At 42.6% G+C, this 15,166-nt stretch overlaps 1 protein-coding gene across 1 annotated transcript in view; it reads left to right on the plus strand.

Annotated features, from left to right (window-relative positions):
• The window catches only part of LOC108147946 (roundabout homolog 2), a 43,495-nt gene extending 29,268 nt beyond the window's left edge, over nucleotides 1–14,227 (plus strand). Inside the window, exons 4-14 of the mRNA XM_017274730.1 lie at nucleotides 126–410; nucleotides 710–850; nucleotides 2,314–2,445; nucleotides 2,778–3,715; nucleotides 3,779–3,898; nucleotides 3,975–4,371; nucleotides 7,967–8,062; nucleotides 8,135–8,381; nucleotides 8,473–8,636; nucleotides 10,366–10,669; nucleotides 13,082–14,227. Coding sequence (XP_017130219.1) covers nucleotides 126–410; nucleotides 710–850; nucleotides 2,314–2,445; nucleotides 2,778–3,715; nucleotides 3,779–3,898; nucleotides 3,975–4,371; nucleotides 7,967–8,062; nucleotides 8,135–8,381; nucleotides 8,473–8,636; nucleotides 10,366–10,669; nucleotides 13,082–14,123 — 3,866 coding nt within the window. The 3' untranslated portion in view covers nucleotides 14,124–14,227. The remainder of the gene's footprint in view (nucleotides 1–125; nucleotides 411–709; nucleotides 851–2,313; nucleotides 2,446–2,777; nucleotides 3,716–3,778; nucleotides 3,899–3,974; nucleotides 4,372–7,966; nucleotides 8,063–8,134; nucleotides 8,382–8,472; nucleotides 8,637–10,365; nucleotides 10,670–13,081) is intronic.
• Nucleotides 14,228–15,166: the final 939 nt, after the last annotated feature.

A 15,166-nucleotide genomic window follows, 5' to 3' on the forward strand; every position in this document is an offset into this window, starting at 1 on the left:
ACGTTGCTGCCTGTACACCTGACAGTTATTAATATTGAATCAATCAAAGCTCTTACTCCGGGCCATTTTCTCATACTCACTGGCGTTTCGTTTGTCCACCTTTTCCCATCCCTTCCACCCACCAGTTCTGCGCGACGAATTCCGCTTGGAGCCGGCAAATACCCGTGTGGCCCAAGGCGAAGTGGCCCTGATGGAATGCGGTGCCCCCCGAGGATCCCCGGAGCCGCAAATCTCGTGGCGCAAGAACGGACAGACCCTGAATCTGGTCGGCAACAAGCGGATTCGCATTGTGGATGGCGGCAATCTGGCCATCCAGGAGGCACGCCAATCCGACGATGGACGGTACCAGTGTGTGGTGAAGAACGTGGTCGGAACCAGGGAATCGGCCACTGCCTTTCTCAAAGTTCATGGTGAGTAAAAATAAATGCATTTATTTATAATATCTAAGAAAAATCAAATCAAACCAAAAGCTAGACTTGAAGCTTTATTAAAAGCTGGTGATAAACGATGCCTTAGCAGCCTTACAGCATATAAGGCTGAATCAGCAGATGCACCGTATACAACCAGCATATTACATCTCTATATTTTGAGTCTTTTAAAGGTTTAACTGTAATTAAAAATGTTTTTTCTAGTTTCTATTACTCTAATTTCCTTTTTCAATGTTATCTTAACTGAAAGTATATTTTCCTATATTTTATTTCCCTTCCAGTTCGTCCCTTCCTCATCCGTGGACCCCAGAATCAAACGGCTGTCGTGGGCAGCTCGGTGGTCTTCCAGTGCCGCATTGGAGGCGATCCCCTGCCAGATGTCCTCTGGCGACGCACTGCCTCCGGCGGCAATATGCCACTGCGTAAGTTTTCTTGGCTTCTCATTCAGCTTCAATTAACCGGAAATGCTCGGGCAGCCATGTTGCTAACGTTAGTGGTTTGGCTCTCTTACTGGGCCAGTTATTCACACATACACAGGTCGAAATTTCAAATGAAATTAAAGCTTTTTTGTTTACCCATGGCTCAAGTATAGTCGAGGGTTCGTTACACACTCACACAGAAGGCAAAAAAAAAACAGAAAAAAAAATATAAAACAAAACAAAAAGTTAGTTTATGCGGTTGCTTTGGCCTGTGGCTTTTCGTGTTGCCAATTGGTTGTGTTTACGGAATGCACTGGGAAATATTTAAAAAATTTTCTTCGATTTGAGAATAAATTAATATTGGCATTTATTTTTTAAAATTTTAGGTCACTTATTAGGAACTTTTGTCTAGTTTTCAGTAGTTTTAAATAAATTTATAAAGATACATGTTTAAAAAAATAAAAAACTAAACCATGAAGTTAGGAATATATTTAATATTTATTTTTTCCCAGTGCACAAAACACCTCTATAACAACACTACTCCCCCCTGCAATTTCGTTTGCTGTTGTTAGTTTGGGTTCACGGTTGGGGTGGTGCGGTTTTCGGACCAGGGTAGCCACCCTCTCTCCCAGACTAGACCCCAGCCACGCCCCCTTTTCCGTCCTAGCTGGGCAAACACAACTGTAACTTTTAATTCCGTTAATTGCCAATCTCTGTTGGCAGCAATCAACAATTTTGCTTGCACAACACTCGACTGTTGCAATGTTGTCCTTCAGACGGAGTCAGTTGCCAACCCGAAGGGCAGTGCAACCACTAACCCCTCTTTCAGGGGAGACATCCATGCCATCTCTCACCCCCTTGACACTTTTCTCCAGCTAGTTTACGCTTCTTTAAAGACCTCAAAGAAAATAGTAGCAGAAAAGATGCCACTCGGGGGATGGGCCATGGAGCCGCCTTGGTTGTTGTCCTAAACTTTTGTTAAGCAAACAATTGGCACAGAGTGGCCAGGAACACACAGAAGCGAGAAGGTGCACCCACATTTAAAACCTATTTCGCAGTCAGCCAACCAAAAAGAAAGCAGAGTCAGTTTTGCCGCCAAACCCCCCCAAAAACCTTTGTCTTTTCTTTCTGTTTATTGTACGGGAAAAACCACAAAAGGTGCTCTGCTGCTCCTCCATTGAGATGGAGGGAGGGAAATGGAGGGCATGTCGCATCTTGTCTTGGCTTACTTTGCTGCGGTTATTCGGCTCTCCGGCTGTGGAGAATACGGCTTGGCCATTTTTCCGCCACTTGAACTACTAACGAAGTAGAAGCAGCAGCAGCAGCAGCAGCAGCAGCAGACAGATAGACAACCAGAAAGTTTGTTTTTCTTTCGAATGAGTCTGGGCCGATGGACCCACACCCCACAACCCACATCCACACACACATGAAATTCATTTGGCCGATTTTCTCCATTCTATCGACAGGTCGTGTGCACGTACTTGAGGACCGCAGTCTGAAGCTGGACGACGTCACGCTGGAGGACATGGGCGAGTACAGTTGCGAGGCGGACAATGCGGTGGGCGGCATCACGGCCACGGGCATCCTCACCGTTCACGGTAAGTTAATTGCCAGAAAGCAGCGGCCAATGCTCAAGGAGTGCACTTTGAACAATCGTTGAGCGCCATTTATTTATTGAGAAAAAATTTAAAGTTTAGAAATACACTTAATACTCAAAATTTAAAAAAAAAAATAAGAAGAATAAAGAACAAACAATTTGAACTATTCTTCAAAATCAATAAATACAAATTTCACCATAACGAAAACGTTGAGCGCCAACTTTGCTATAAAATTCTTGAATTAATTTGCACATATCTTAAAAAATTCTTATAAATTTTTCTATACATTTTTCTCTAAGTGCTAACATATCCATTCCCCTCCCCCATTTTAGCACCCCCCAAGTTTGTGATACGCCCCAAGAATCAACTGGTGGAGATCGGTGATGAAGTGCTGTTCGAGTGCCAGGCGAATGGTCATCCCCGGCCAACCCTCTACTGGTCGGTTGAGGGCAACAGCTCCCTGCTGCTTCCCGGCTACCGCGATGGTCGCATGGAAGTGACCCTGACCCCCGAGGGTCGTTCGGTGCTTTCGATAGCTCGATTTGCCCGCGAGGACTCCGGAAAGGTGGTCACTTGCAATGCCCTCAATGCCGTGGGCAGTGTCAGCAGTCGAACGGTGGTCAGTGTGGATACGCAATTCGAGTTGCCACCGCCGATTATCGAGCAGGGTCCGGTGAATCAAACGCTGCCCGTGAAGTCGATTGTGGTTCTGCCCTGTCGAACACTGGGCACCCCAGTGCCTGAGGTCTCGTGGTATCTGGACGGCATACCCATCGATGTGCAGGAGCATGAGCGACGTAATGTCTCAGATGCTGGAGCTCTGACCATTTCGGATCTTCAGCGTCACGAGGACGAAGGCCTGTACACCTGTGTGGCCAGCAATCGAAATGGCAAATCCTCGTGGAGCGGCTACCTTCGTCTGGACACTCCCACAAATCCCAATATCAAGTTCTTCCGAGCAGCAGAACTTTCCACCTATCCTGGACCGCCGGGAAAACCACAAATGGTGGAAAAGGGCGAGAGCTCGGTGACTCTGAGCTGGACGAGGAGCAACAAGGTGGGTGGCTCCAGTCTGGTGGGCTACGTAATCGAGATGTTTGGCAAAAACGAAACGGATGGCTGGGTGGCTGTGGGCACGCGAGTGCAGAACACAACCTTCACCCAAACTGGATTGCTGCCGGGTGTGAATTACTTCTTCCTAATTCGAGCGGAGAACTCTCATGGCTTATCCCTTCCCAGTCCAATGTCGGAACCCATTACAGTGGGAACGGTGCGTAATTATTAGTATTTTTTTTTTTTTTTATTAATTTTGTTTTTCTTACCATTTCGGCAGAGGTACTTCAACAGTGGTCTGGATCTGAGCGAAGCTCGAGCCAGTTTGTTATCCGGAGACGTTGTGGAGCTAAGCAACGCCAGTGTGGTGGACTCCACCAGCATGAAGCTCACCTGGCAGGTATGTAATCGACCTCACAGACAATACCCCCAACCCATTCCATTACTCATCCGTCACCTTCCCTTTGTTCATGCAGATCATCAACGGCAAATACGTCGAGGGTTTCTATGTCTATGCGAGACAGTTGCCAAATCCAATAGTCAACAATCCGGCGCCCGTTACGACCAATGTCAATCCGCTGCTGGGCTCCGCATCCGCATCCGCTTCGGCATCCGCATTGATTTCGACAAAGCCAAATATTGCCGCTGCCGGCAAACGTGATGGGGAAACATCGAGTCAAAGTGGCGGAGTATCATCCCCACCACTGAGCACCAAGTACCGCATGCTGACGATTCTAAATGGAGGTGGCGCCTCATCCTGCACCATCACCGGTCTCGTCCAGTACACGCTGTATGAATTTTTCATCGTGCCGTTCTACAAATCCGTCGAGGGCAAGCCTTCGAATTCGCGCATCGCCCGCACCCTTGAAGATGGTGAGTTGAACAAATTTTAAGGGATAGAAATAAGAGGGTTCTTAGAAATACCATTAGCTCCTTTGATATGGGATATTTGACTGCGTACAGTGCGTACAGGGTATGAGCATGCTGAAGATTTATCGAAAATAATGAAACTCTGTAATCGATAAAAATGTAATTTCGATATTATAGATAGTTAGACTTAACAAGCTTTGTCTCATTTTATATTGATTAACCTTTCGAATTGATCGATTTAAAAGCTAAAGCTAATAGATTTTATACATATTAAAAAATTGTATAAAGAAGTCCGTATCACTTTTAATATTGTTTAACTCGATAGGTTAATCCTTTTATGATATTTGCTTGTAATTTAGACTTCAGTAACTTGCACGCAAAGAATTCAATCCATTGATTGTTATCTTTGCAGTCGGGCTTAGAAAATTCCATTTCCAGCTTTTTGGATTGTTTTTTCATACTGTCAGTCAGGATTTGTAATCAATTGTGAGCACTGTTTTCCCTAGACTTTCTCCCGCTCAAGCTAATGAAGCATGTGCATCAAATCCAGGCGCAATCCAACAAACCGTATAAATACCTTTACAGGAAACAACCCCCGTAAATCCGAGTGAAAGCAACCCCAACCCCCAGTCATGAGCCTCATGTGACAAATGCAGAAGGCGGGCTACAGGGCACTTTTTGCATTGCAACAATAACCCAAATTCAATAAAAGGATATGAGCGGTAAAAGGAAAACGGCTGAGCCTTTATCCTTGGCGGACATCAGCTGCGCTGAAATGCGGGTCGCATAATCGCAAATTATTTTTGCCAGGGTCGCACAACCCAACACAAAAAAAGGGCGTAGGCAGTTGGTTACTTTTTTTCTTTTTAATCGGGGGCCATGTTATAGGGCGAGTAATGGAAAGTATGTCAATCACTGAGCACCGACAAAAAGCGAATCATGCGTACGTAAATGCCAAACAATGTTAGAAGCGCCCAACCGATGATACACCAAGGACAGCAAGGTAGGGATGTCAAATCCACGTGAAAAACAATTGCTCAAGGGGCGGAGGATAACATTTCCAGTTGGGGAATCAAAAAGAGTCTCAAATCAAATGCGGTTTGTGTGCGGAATACTTGATGTCGGCGATTTACATGTGTTATACATCTTATGGGGGTGGTTAAAGGATTGTCTGCAGTTCAGCCAACGGTTTAGGGCTATCTAAAAATATCATTGACAACCAGGGAATATGTCAGATAAGATTGTTTCAAAAGCTAAAAACTTACTAGCCAAGAAAAATGCAAACTCAACGGGAAAAAGAGGAAACTTTCCAGACAGGTTTATCACTTCATTCCATCACCAGCAAAGCTGTTCAGATACAAAAACTTCCGAAAGTGCAACGAAAAGTGAACAATTCTCAATGAGCAAAGTATCTCAAAGGGCGAGGGAAATTAAAAAGAAAATAATTAAAAAACAAAAACCAGGCAAACAAAGTATGAAAGGGAAACGCTCGCACAGTGCCGCAAATAAGTCAACAAACCGCAGCAATATAAAATGCACAAACGTCGCGAATCTCTGTGCCACCTGCTCCTTTCAAGGATCAACCCCTTCTCTGCACCCTGCTGTCATCAAATCAAAACTCATTTCGCATGCATCACATTTTCACTTGGCTGACAACAACCCAAAGAAATTGCCAACGCAATTGTGTAAAGATAAACAACAATTATTGCTGCTATATGAAGCACTCAGTACCCCAGAATACCCCGCTCTTTTATGTTACAGTGAGCCACAAAAATGTGCAGTGCTGGCAATGCAAATGTGATGCGAGTTTGCTTAAGCAAGGAGAAAAGGCTAGGACTCCTTTGCACCCGCAACAGGAAACATTTTTACCCACGTCGGAAGTTGGCAAATAAAGGTGTGCTCCACAGAGTAAATGTTAGAGGGTAGCAAAAGGAGGTTAATTTTGAAGATTAGTCTGGGAACTAATGACTAGCGAATGCCCTGTATTTAAATATATGAATATAATTTCACTTTATGTGCTTTATATTTCTTGGAATTAAATATACTCTGCTTTAAGCATGCTTTTAAAGTTAATTGATATTAGCCATTTTTCTCTCACGTCCTCCCAAAAGTGTTTCCCATTGTTATGCTAGACACCGAATATTTTATTTAAACATATGGTTCAGTCATTAAATTTTTATAGAAATAAATATACTCTGCTTTAAGCATGCTTTCAAAACAAATATATAGTTATTTTTCTTTTAAGTCCTTCCAAAAGTGTTTCCCTTGTTTTGTTAGACACCGAATATGTTGAATAAGGAGTGGTCACTTTAACCATCAGTCACATGCAACCCAATCTGAGTCACTTTTCTGCACTATCAAATTAACCCCCGAAACAAGATGAGTCATATTTTTGCAAAGGCTATTGAATCGAAACCCACTAGACTTCCACGTTTAGATAAGCTGTCTTCGGTTGCAGTTGCATTTCGAAGTGATCACAGAGCCAATTTGGAGTTTTTCAATTGCTGGAAAGTGTGTGTCTGAGACAATTGTCGAATCTCGTGTGCCCGGGGGTCATTTATGCCACACAATGGCAGATACGTGTTAAGCATCGCGGTGCCTCATCAGCGGAAGAAAAGGAGAAAAAGCAGAAAGCATCACCAGGAAGAAAGCAAAGGGGTACGAAAAACGCCCGCATAGACAAAAGCACGACAAGCACTTTAGCATGTCGCAATGTCGCCGAAGGGAAAGGGGAAAACTCAGCGAGCTGGGTAGCACAACAAAGCCAAAAAAAAGACAGAAGAAGGACTACTGCACTCCACTTCACACTCCAGTTGAATATCGCTAGACGTTGCCTATTTAGAGATTTCCCGCTTTCTCCGCTTTGTTTTCCCGGTCTCCCACTTTTGTCTCGTTGAGAATTTGCACGTGTGTGTTTATTTAAAGAAATTGCTTCACTCAGCCGCACACACAAAAAGGATACAAAACACAGGGAATGAGGAGCAGTAAGGGATGAGGGTTTCACTCGGCAAAAATATATAAGTCCTTCGAACAGAGTAAAAAAATAAATTAATTCTTACAATTTAAAAGTCTCACAAAAGTAATAATTTCATTTAACAATGATTTTTTAAACTATAAATTTAAAAAAATTAAAGATAGTAAAGGGATATACTTTTGTTAAGCTTTTGTTGCACAGTGTATCCACTTCTATAAAGCGACAGCAGGAAATAAATAAACAAATGAAGATGAGCTCTTCTGTATGTGTGTGAAGTGAGCTGCAACTGGGAGAAAGGAAAGGATTTTATGACTCCTTTTCAACTGTTTCCTTTTTTGTACGCACTCGATGTGCTGGCAGGATGTGTCTGAGTGTAGTGCAATGGTCGGGAAACCCTTCAAGCCAACACCCGGAACTAGTTGCAGCCAGATCCCCTTTGCGACCCACACACACACACACTAAATGCTAATTAATTACGGCCACCAAATCTCATTAGAGCGGATGTCAGCTGGGTGACATCACGCACCACAATCAAAAAGCCATTTAAATTTGCTCCTCAATCTCTGCCCCAGCTCAAAATCAAAATTCAAATCTAACCAAACCAAAATTCGTTTTCCTTTGCAGTTCCCACTGAGGCACCATATGGAATGGAGGCTCTGCTGCTTAATTCCTCAGCGGTGTTCCTCAAATGGAAGGCACCCGAACTTAAGGATCGGCATGGTAAGCAAAGCTTAAAATACACTAACAATAGAAAATATTAAAAATATTTTTTATTTTATTATATTCTTTCAGGCATTCTCTTGAACTATCATGTTATAGTGCGAGGCATAGACACTGCCCACAATTTCTCTCGAATTTTAACGAACGTCACCATCGATGCCGCTTCGCCTACTTTGGTCTTGGCCAATCTCACCGAAGGCGTCATGTACACGGTGGGCGTGGCAGCCGGAAATAATGCCGGAATCGGTCCTTACTGTGTCCCAGCCACTTTGCGTTTGGATCCCATCACCAAGCGGCTCGATCCGTTCATCAATCAGCGGTAAGTTGGAGTCCTTTTTGGGACTAGTTTATATCTGTTGCCCCCTGTAAATGGATAATTTCTATTTATAATTTTGGTTATTCGTTCTCAGATATCCCATCAATCAGGACCATGTTAACGATGTGCTGACACAGCCCTGGTTCATAATACTCCTGGGCGCCATCCTGGCCATCCTTATGCTGTCCTTTGGCGCAATGGTCTTTGTAAAGCGCAAACACATGATGATGAAGCAGTCGGCCCTAAATACCATGCGTGGTAAGTGCACTGAAAACCTTTTTGTTTGGCGCCCAACGTGTGGCTTTTATAGGAAAGTCCCAAATTGGGCGCCAAATATAATACTTGTGGCGAATAATTGCTTTTTAAAGGTTGCTTAAAAACTTAAAAACAAAAATATTTTCGGTGTAAATCCTCCGTTATTCCACTATACATATGCATGTGCCACAGTTATTGGGGGTTTGTGGACATCCGACTGCGGCCCTCAAGCTCTGCATCCGTTGCGAGCTGCTAGTTTTCGTTTCCTTCCTCGCCAGACACGCCACACACACATTTGCATATATAAATAACGCTAATTTTCCATTGTTGGACACAACAACAACAACTAGAGCGGGGAACGGAAAATGGAAAAGAAAAAAGAAACCGAAATAGGTGCGAATAAATATTTTAGCAGGCAGAGCATAGAAGCCGCTCGACACTCACATGCCACACATAATAGAAATTAACATTTTGCACGTGACGCCAACTTCCCTTAGTTCGGAATTCCTCGACTCAACCCCCTAATGGCTGCCATTGCAATTATGCATTTAGTTTTGTGTGCATTATTAACCAACAAGTTGTGTGTGTGCTGGTCAGCTATATATGTATAGCTACAGGAAGGGAGGGTTGTGGTCTAATTGAAACTAGCAGCATTTCGAGGTGAGCGGAAAGGGAGAAAGGGAACGTAGCCTGTTCACTGGGGAACTGGGCATTTTGGATTGGATGGTCCGGGGAAATGGCCTAGATTTTCAAGCATTTAAAGCCTTTAAAGAGTGATAATAAGGAGTTAAATAAAAGAATATGAACTTTAATCTTTAAAGCTGACAATGAAGCGGCTCTCTCGACTGTCAAAACTCAGCACTCGACAATAGCGTAGACAAGCCAAAGCCAAAAAATCCAAATGGTCTAAAACAGGACAGCAAAAATACAAAAAAAGTTGCATATTCATGGGCGCCATTTACCATAAACTAAGCTGCAGAAAGGGAGATCAGAATATTCACCTGCCAGGCAACTGAACTGAAAAAAACAGACAAAAATATGAGGGAACACTAGACAGGAGGTGGCGGACTATAAAACACTCGCTTGATGCTCAGTTAAAACCCGGGGAGAGTTTAATTGGTTGCATTTTTTATGCAGCCCCCGCCGTTGCATTGGTTGTGTTTTGTTAGCAGGCAACGCAAGTGGAAAATTGACAATAATTTATTTGATTTTGTAGCCTGTGAGTGTGAGGAAAATATCCAGCCGCGACTTCACTGAATGGGGATAATATTATTTTAATGTGTTCAATTTATAGCAGTGGCTTTTAACTGTTCCAGGATTAAATTTCGATGGGGAAATATATTCTTTTGAGATTTTATATATATTTTATGTACATTTTTTTTTGTATTAATATTAATGGCACAATTTTATTATTTAAATATATCATCTGTTCAAACAAACCTATGTTCCGCATTTTTTTAAAACAATATTTTGAAAATTTCTAAAACTACATGCTAGTTATTTTGAAAAAAATTGATTTGGAAATCGTTATCCCCCAGAATCTCTTTAAAATAATCCCATCGAAATCCTTTGGCGGAACACACAATTGTCTAGGCAGCTCTTTTGTATGTTTTTGTTTAATTTCCGGAAAGCAATTTATTCGGCTCACAATTTGTTGCACCACATTTAATTGCTCTGACTGACTGTCCCCCGTTTTCCCTCCGTTTTTTCCCACTTTTCGACCCACCTGCAGGCAATCACACGAGCGACGTGCTTAAAATGCCGAGTCTATCGACTCGCAATGGAAACGGCTACTGGCTGGACTCCTCCACCGGCGGAATGGTGTGGCGTCCCTCGCCCGGCGGCGATTCGCTGGAGATGCAAAAGGATCACATCGCGGACTATGCTCCCGTTTGCGGTGCCCCGGGTTCTCCCACCACCGGCGGTACTGGTGGTGCCGGTTCCGGTGGTTCCGGCGGATCCGGCGGTGCGGGCAGTGGTGCCAGCGGCGGCGATGACATTCACGGAGGACACGGCAGCGAACGCAATCAGCAGCGGTAAGTTTTACCCCAGAAAAAACCAATCCAACAATATAGAGGGGCGGATAAAGGCTGACGAGCTAAAAACAATAACGAGTTAGGGATGCTCTTTTGAAAAAATTAAAAATTAAGGTTTTAAAATCAATTATAAAAGTGTCAAAAAGTATGCAACAATTTATTTTTAAGGCGGAAGTTTGATGGATTAATTACAAATGTCGACAATCTTGTTTTTATTGCATACTTGGGCACTTTGTTAATTATTTCATAACCCTAAAGATTTCTGTATTAAAGTTTTTAATAAGGGCCCTGGCAATTTTAGAAAACATTCGGCTTAACTTAACATAAATATAAACAAATTCTCTAATTTTGTGCGAAATTTCAAAATTAAAGACTATATATATTAAGGTAAAACGATTTAATAAATCCATAAACCTTAAGACCTCGTCAACATTAAACCTCCTACAAAGATAGTGTGTTTCGGCGAGACGGCAGCTCAAAGCGACGACAATAAAAATTCACCAAACTGTGAAATTGCATTTTTCTGCCGCGGCGACTACCAAAAAAAGCAAAGAAAAAGGAGCATCAAAAAAAAAAAAAGGAAAACACACCGAAAAAGCACACTTTTGGGCAGAGTTTTTCTTTCATTCTCCCCTGGGCAATAGGGAAAATCAAGTTACGAATAGAAATGTTGGCCACGCTATTTATGTTGATTTTTCGCCAAAGCCCAGTTGAGTTCGCACCGCAAAAAGAGCAATGAAATAATTAAGGCCTCCGAGTGTCGGCTTTAACACAAATTTAAGGTTATTGAAAAAATTTGCAAAAGGTTTCAGGGTTGGTTTAAAGTATGCTATGCATAATTTGGCCACGAATTCGCAATTAGTTTTGTGGTAGATGGCGAATCAAAGTTGAAACCATGTAGCAGGCGATCTAATTTATTTGTCTGGCCCCTGGCAAATGCATGAAAATACTGCCAAATGGGGCAGTGAAAATATTGTATCGGCTTGAATTTGTTTTGGCGCAATGTTTCTGGCATCGAATTGTAATTGTTATTTATTTGCGGCTGATTTTATACTGGCCGCAAATTGAACCAAAAATTATTTCGAGTGGTTTTAATATGATTTAAATACTCCAGATTTAAATTCAAGTGAGAAGATAACGAAGATAAATTACTAAATTATAAAAATGACATTTTGCTGTCATTCCTCTTAAAAGCAGTTCAACCAGAAAAATATGATGAAATCTGTTTAATGAAAAAATATACATGCCAGCCCAGCTGCTGCCCAACAAATGGCAATTAAATGCCAATCAGCCATCAAAAAGTCACACTAAAAATGCAGGGGTTAAATATCGAGAAAAGCAAAGCAAAAATGTTTAATTTAAAAATGCAATGTCTGGCACTTTTTCCAGCGACTACTGTAAATAAATACACAGCCCAGATAATTATAATTATTTTTGCACACTTAATTAGCCATTAAAACGCAAATTGAAAATGAGTCGCTGTGGGTGTGTGCAATATAAGAGAAATATTAATAATTATTGCAACAAAATAATAACCATAACAATAAAAGTAATCATGCAATAATGAGTGTCATATGTGTTGGCGAAAATTCGTTGATGAGCTGACCAGAGCTGAAAATACTCTACTCTAGGAAGGCCAAGGATAACGAAAGTCCAAGGTTTTTAAGAAATAAATGTAGTGCTCTCCTCGAATAGCTTTATGATAATTAATTCGTTTAATAATTTTAAATGCTTTTTCCGCCGTTGAGCCAGACATTTGACAAGCTCATTACTATTCCGTGTACACAGGACCAACTTTCGTTCCTCGGCGGCACTCATTAAGGGCATTAAAAGCCTTCTATGTGGAGTGGCTGGGCTTTATCCCCTTCGCCATGGCAACTCCATCAATGCGCCATATATTTTTACAAGCTTTTCAGAGTTTTAAAATCGCTTTTTTTCCCCCTTTTTTCGGGTTGAGTTTGAGTCGGTCCCCCGCCAGGTTAATCCGTTTTCAGTATTTAAATACGAAAATAATGCTAAAAATGCGAGAACGAAGGGGTGTGGCATGGAAATTGGGGCTGCTTTCCGAGGAAAGCTCCCAGCATTTTCACCTTTGTTTTAAGCTGGTAATTTATTTAATGGATGTAAGGATAACCGTCTCCAGCACTATTTTCCCACCTGATCTTGGTCTATGTGTGCCTTGAAAATGTATGTTTTTGGGAAATCCCAACTAAATTCACATATTTCCCGCTTGGAAAAGCACGCAGGCAGCAGCAGCAGCCGAATGCAAATTTCCAACCGAGTCATAAATTTCACAAATTTATAACCAAAGTGGGAAGGGGGTGGGGAGGCACAACTCAGGGGAATATTGTAATAAACAAGCCAAGTAATAACCGAGTGTTTTTTGTTCTGTTTTTATCTGTTCATTTGCAGGTACGTGGGCGAGTACTCCAACATACCCACTGACTATGCGGAAGTGTCCAGTTTTGGCAAGGCCCCCAGTGAATATGGGCGGCACGGCAATGCCTCACCGGCGCCCTATGCCACCTCTTCGATTTTGACGCCCCACCAGCAGCATCAGCAGCAACAGCAGCAACAGCAACAGCAACAGCAATCGCGTTATCAACAGCGACCAGTAGTGGCCGGTTATGGCCTGCAACGTCCCATGCATCCGCACTACCAACAGCAACAGCAACAGCAGCAGCAGCAACAGCAGGCACACCAGCAACATCAGCAGCACCAGCAACTACCCCCGAGCAATATCTATCAGCAAATGTCCACCACCAGCGAGATATATCCCACGAATGTGGGTCCGCCACGCTCCGTTTACTCGGAGCAGTATTATTACCCGAAGGATAAGCAGCGACATATTCACATAACCGAGAATAAGTTGAGCAATTGTCATACCTACGAGGCAGCTCCTGGAGCCAAGCAATCCTCGCCCATTTCCTCGCAGTTTGCCAGTGTGCGACGACAGCAATTGCCGCCAAATTGCAGCATTGGCAGGGATAGTGCCCGTTTCAAGGTGCTCAATACGGATCAGGTCAAGAACCAGCAGAATCTCCTCGATCTCGATGGTTCGTCCCTATGCTACAATGGTCTGGCGGACTCGGGCTGTGGCGGTTCGCCATCGCCCATGGCCATGTTGATGTCGCATGAGGATGAACATGCTCTGTACCACACGGCGGATGGAGATTTGGATGATATGGAGCGGTTGTACGTGAAGGTGGATGAGCAACAGCCGCCATTGCAGCAGCAACAACTTATACCCCTCGTGCCACAACATCCTGGCGAGGGACATCTGCAATCCTGGCGAAACCAGAGCACACGGGGCAGTCGAAAGAACGGCATCCAGGAGTCCATCAAGGAGCCAAACGAGCTGATCTATGCCCCGGGAAGTGTGGCCAGCGAAAGGAGTTTGCTGAGCAATTCGGGCAGCGGCACCAGCAGTCAGCCAGCTGGCCACAATGTCTGACCTTTGCCCTCTGGTTCAGCATCCTTGGGCCAATCTCAATCGAAACCGCACTCACAATCACAATCACAATCCCAATCCCAGAGCGATTTGCACTCACAGGAGCAACTTTATGCACGCGAAGTGCGGGAATTACTCGCCTGGTGCGAACGCTTCAACAATGGAGGTGTGGAAAACTTTGAATAAATTGGGAAAGGGAAAGGGTATTTGCAGAGGTTGATGTCTGAGGAAAGGGTATGCGAAGGTAGAGGGGTTCTGATTTAAAAGCAAAGAAAGGAGCGCCAAGGGAACGAGGAGTGTTTTTTAGATGTAAACTGTTTTTGGTTACAAATTATCCATTTTTGGGTTACAGAAATTAAAATCAGAAAAAAACAATTTTAAACACTTTTGAAAAGATTTTATTGGTTTGCAGTCATTTCTTATTGGTCTAAAGGTTTAAAAATGAAATTTCATAAGTAGTTTTTAAATCAAAGCATTTAAAGTATGTATTTTGCAGAAGAAATCTATTTTTTGAGAGGATAGTACTATTCCATATATATGTTTTTAAAATCCGAGTTCGATTGAAATTAATTACAACATTTTAATTTGCAGAACAAGTCAACCAATTTTTTTTCAAGCAAGTGTTATAATTCAAATAAGGTCATATCTCAAAAAATATGTCGTTTTCATTGATCAATAACTTTATTTTATTTGTTTTAAAACCAACTTTTTAAGTCAAATGCACATTAAAACCAAGAAAATGGTTGTTCCATTAACAAACTAAAAAACATCATCTCATTGAAAAGAAGTAGCTCGTTTCCCTTGCTGCCATTGTCACAAACTGAAATAGTGACCAAGACTGAGACTGACAGAGTGCGAGAATCGTGTGAGGATTACTTTTAATTTGATTAGTATTACAAAGTTTCGTTTCTATATGATGAGAAGCCGATTTGTCGGCCCTATGCTAGTGATAGACATATTACCCTTTTTCTCCAACTCTCCTACTCTACCTATTCTCTAACTCGCGCTAAATCTCCGACTAAGAAACTGCTTTCGTTACACTGTAG

This window comes from Drosophila elegans, unplaced genomic scaffold, assembly GCF_018152505.1.
Source record: "Drosophila elegans isolate 14027-0461.03 unplaced genomic scaffold, ASM1815250v1 contig_814, whole genome shotgun sequence".
Classification (NCBI taxonomy): Eukaryota; Metazoa; Arthropoda; class Insecta; order Diptera; family Drosophilidae; genus Drosophila; species Drosophila elegans.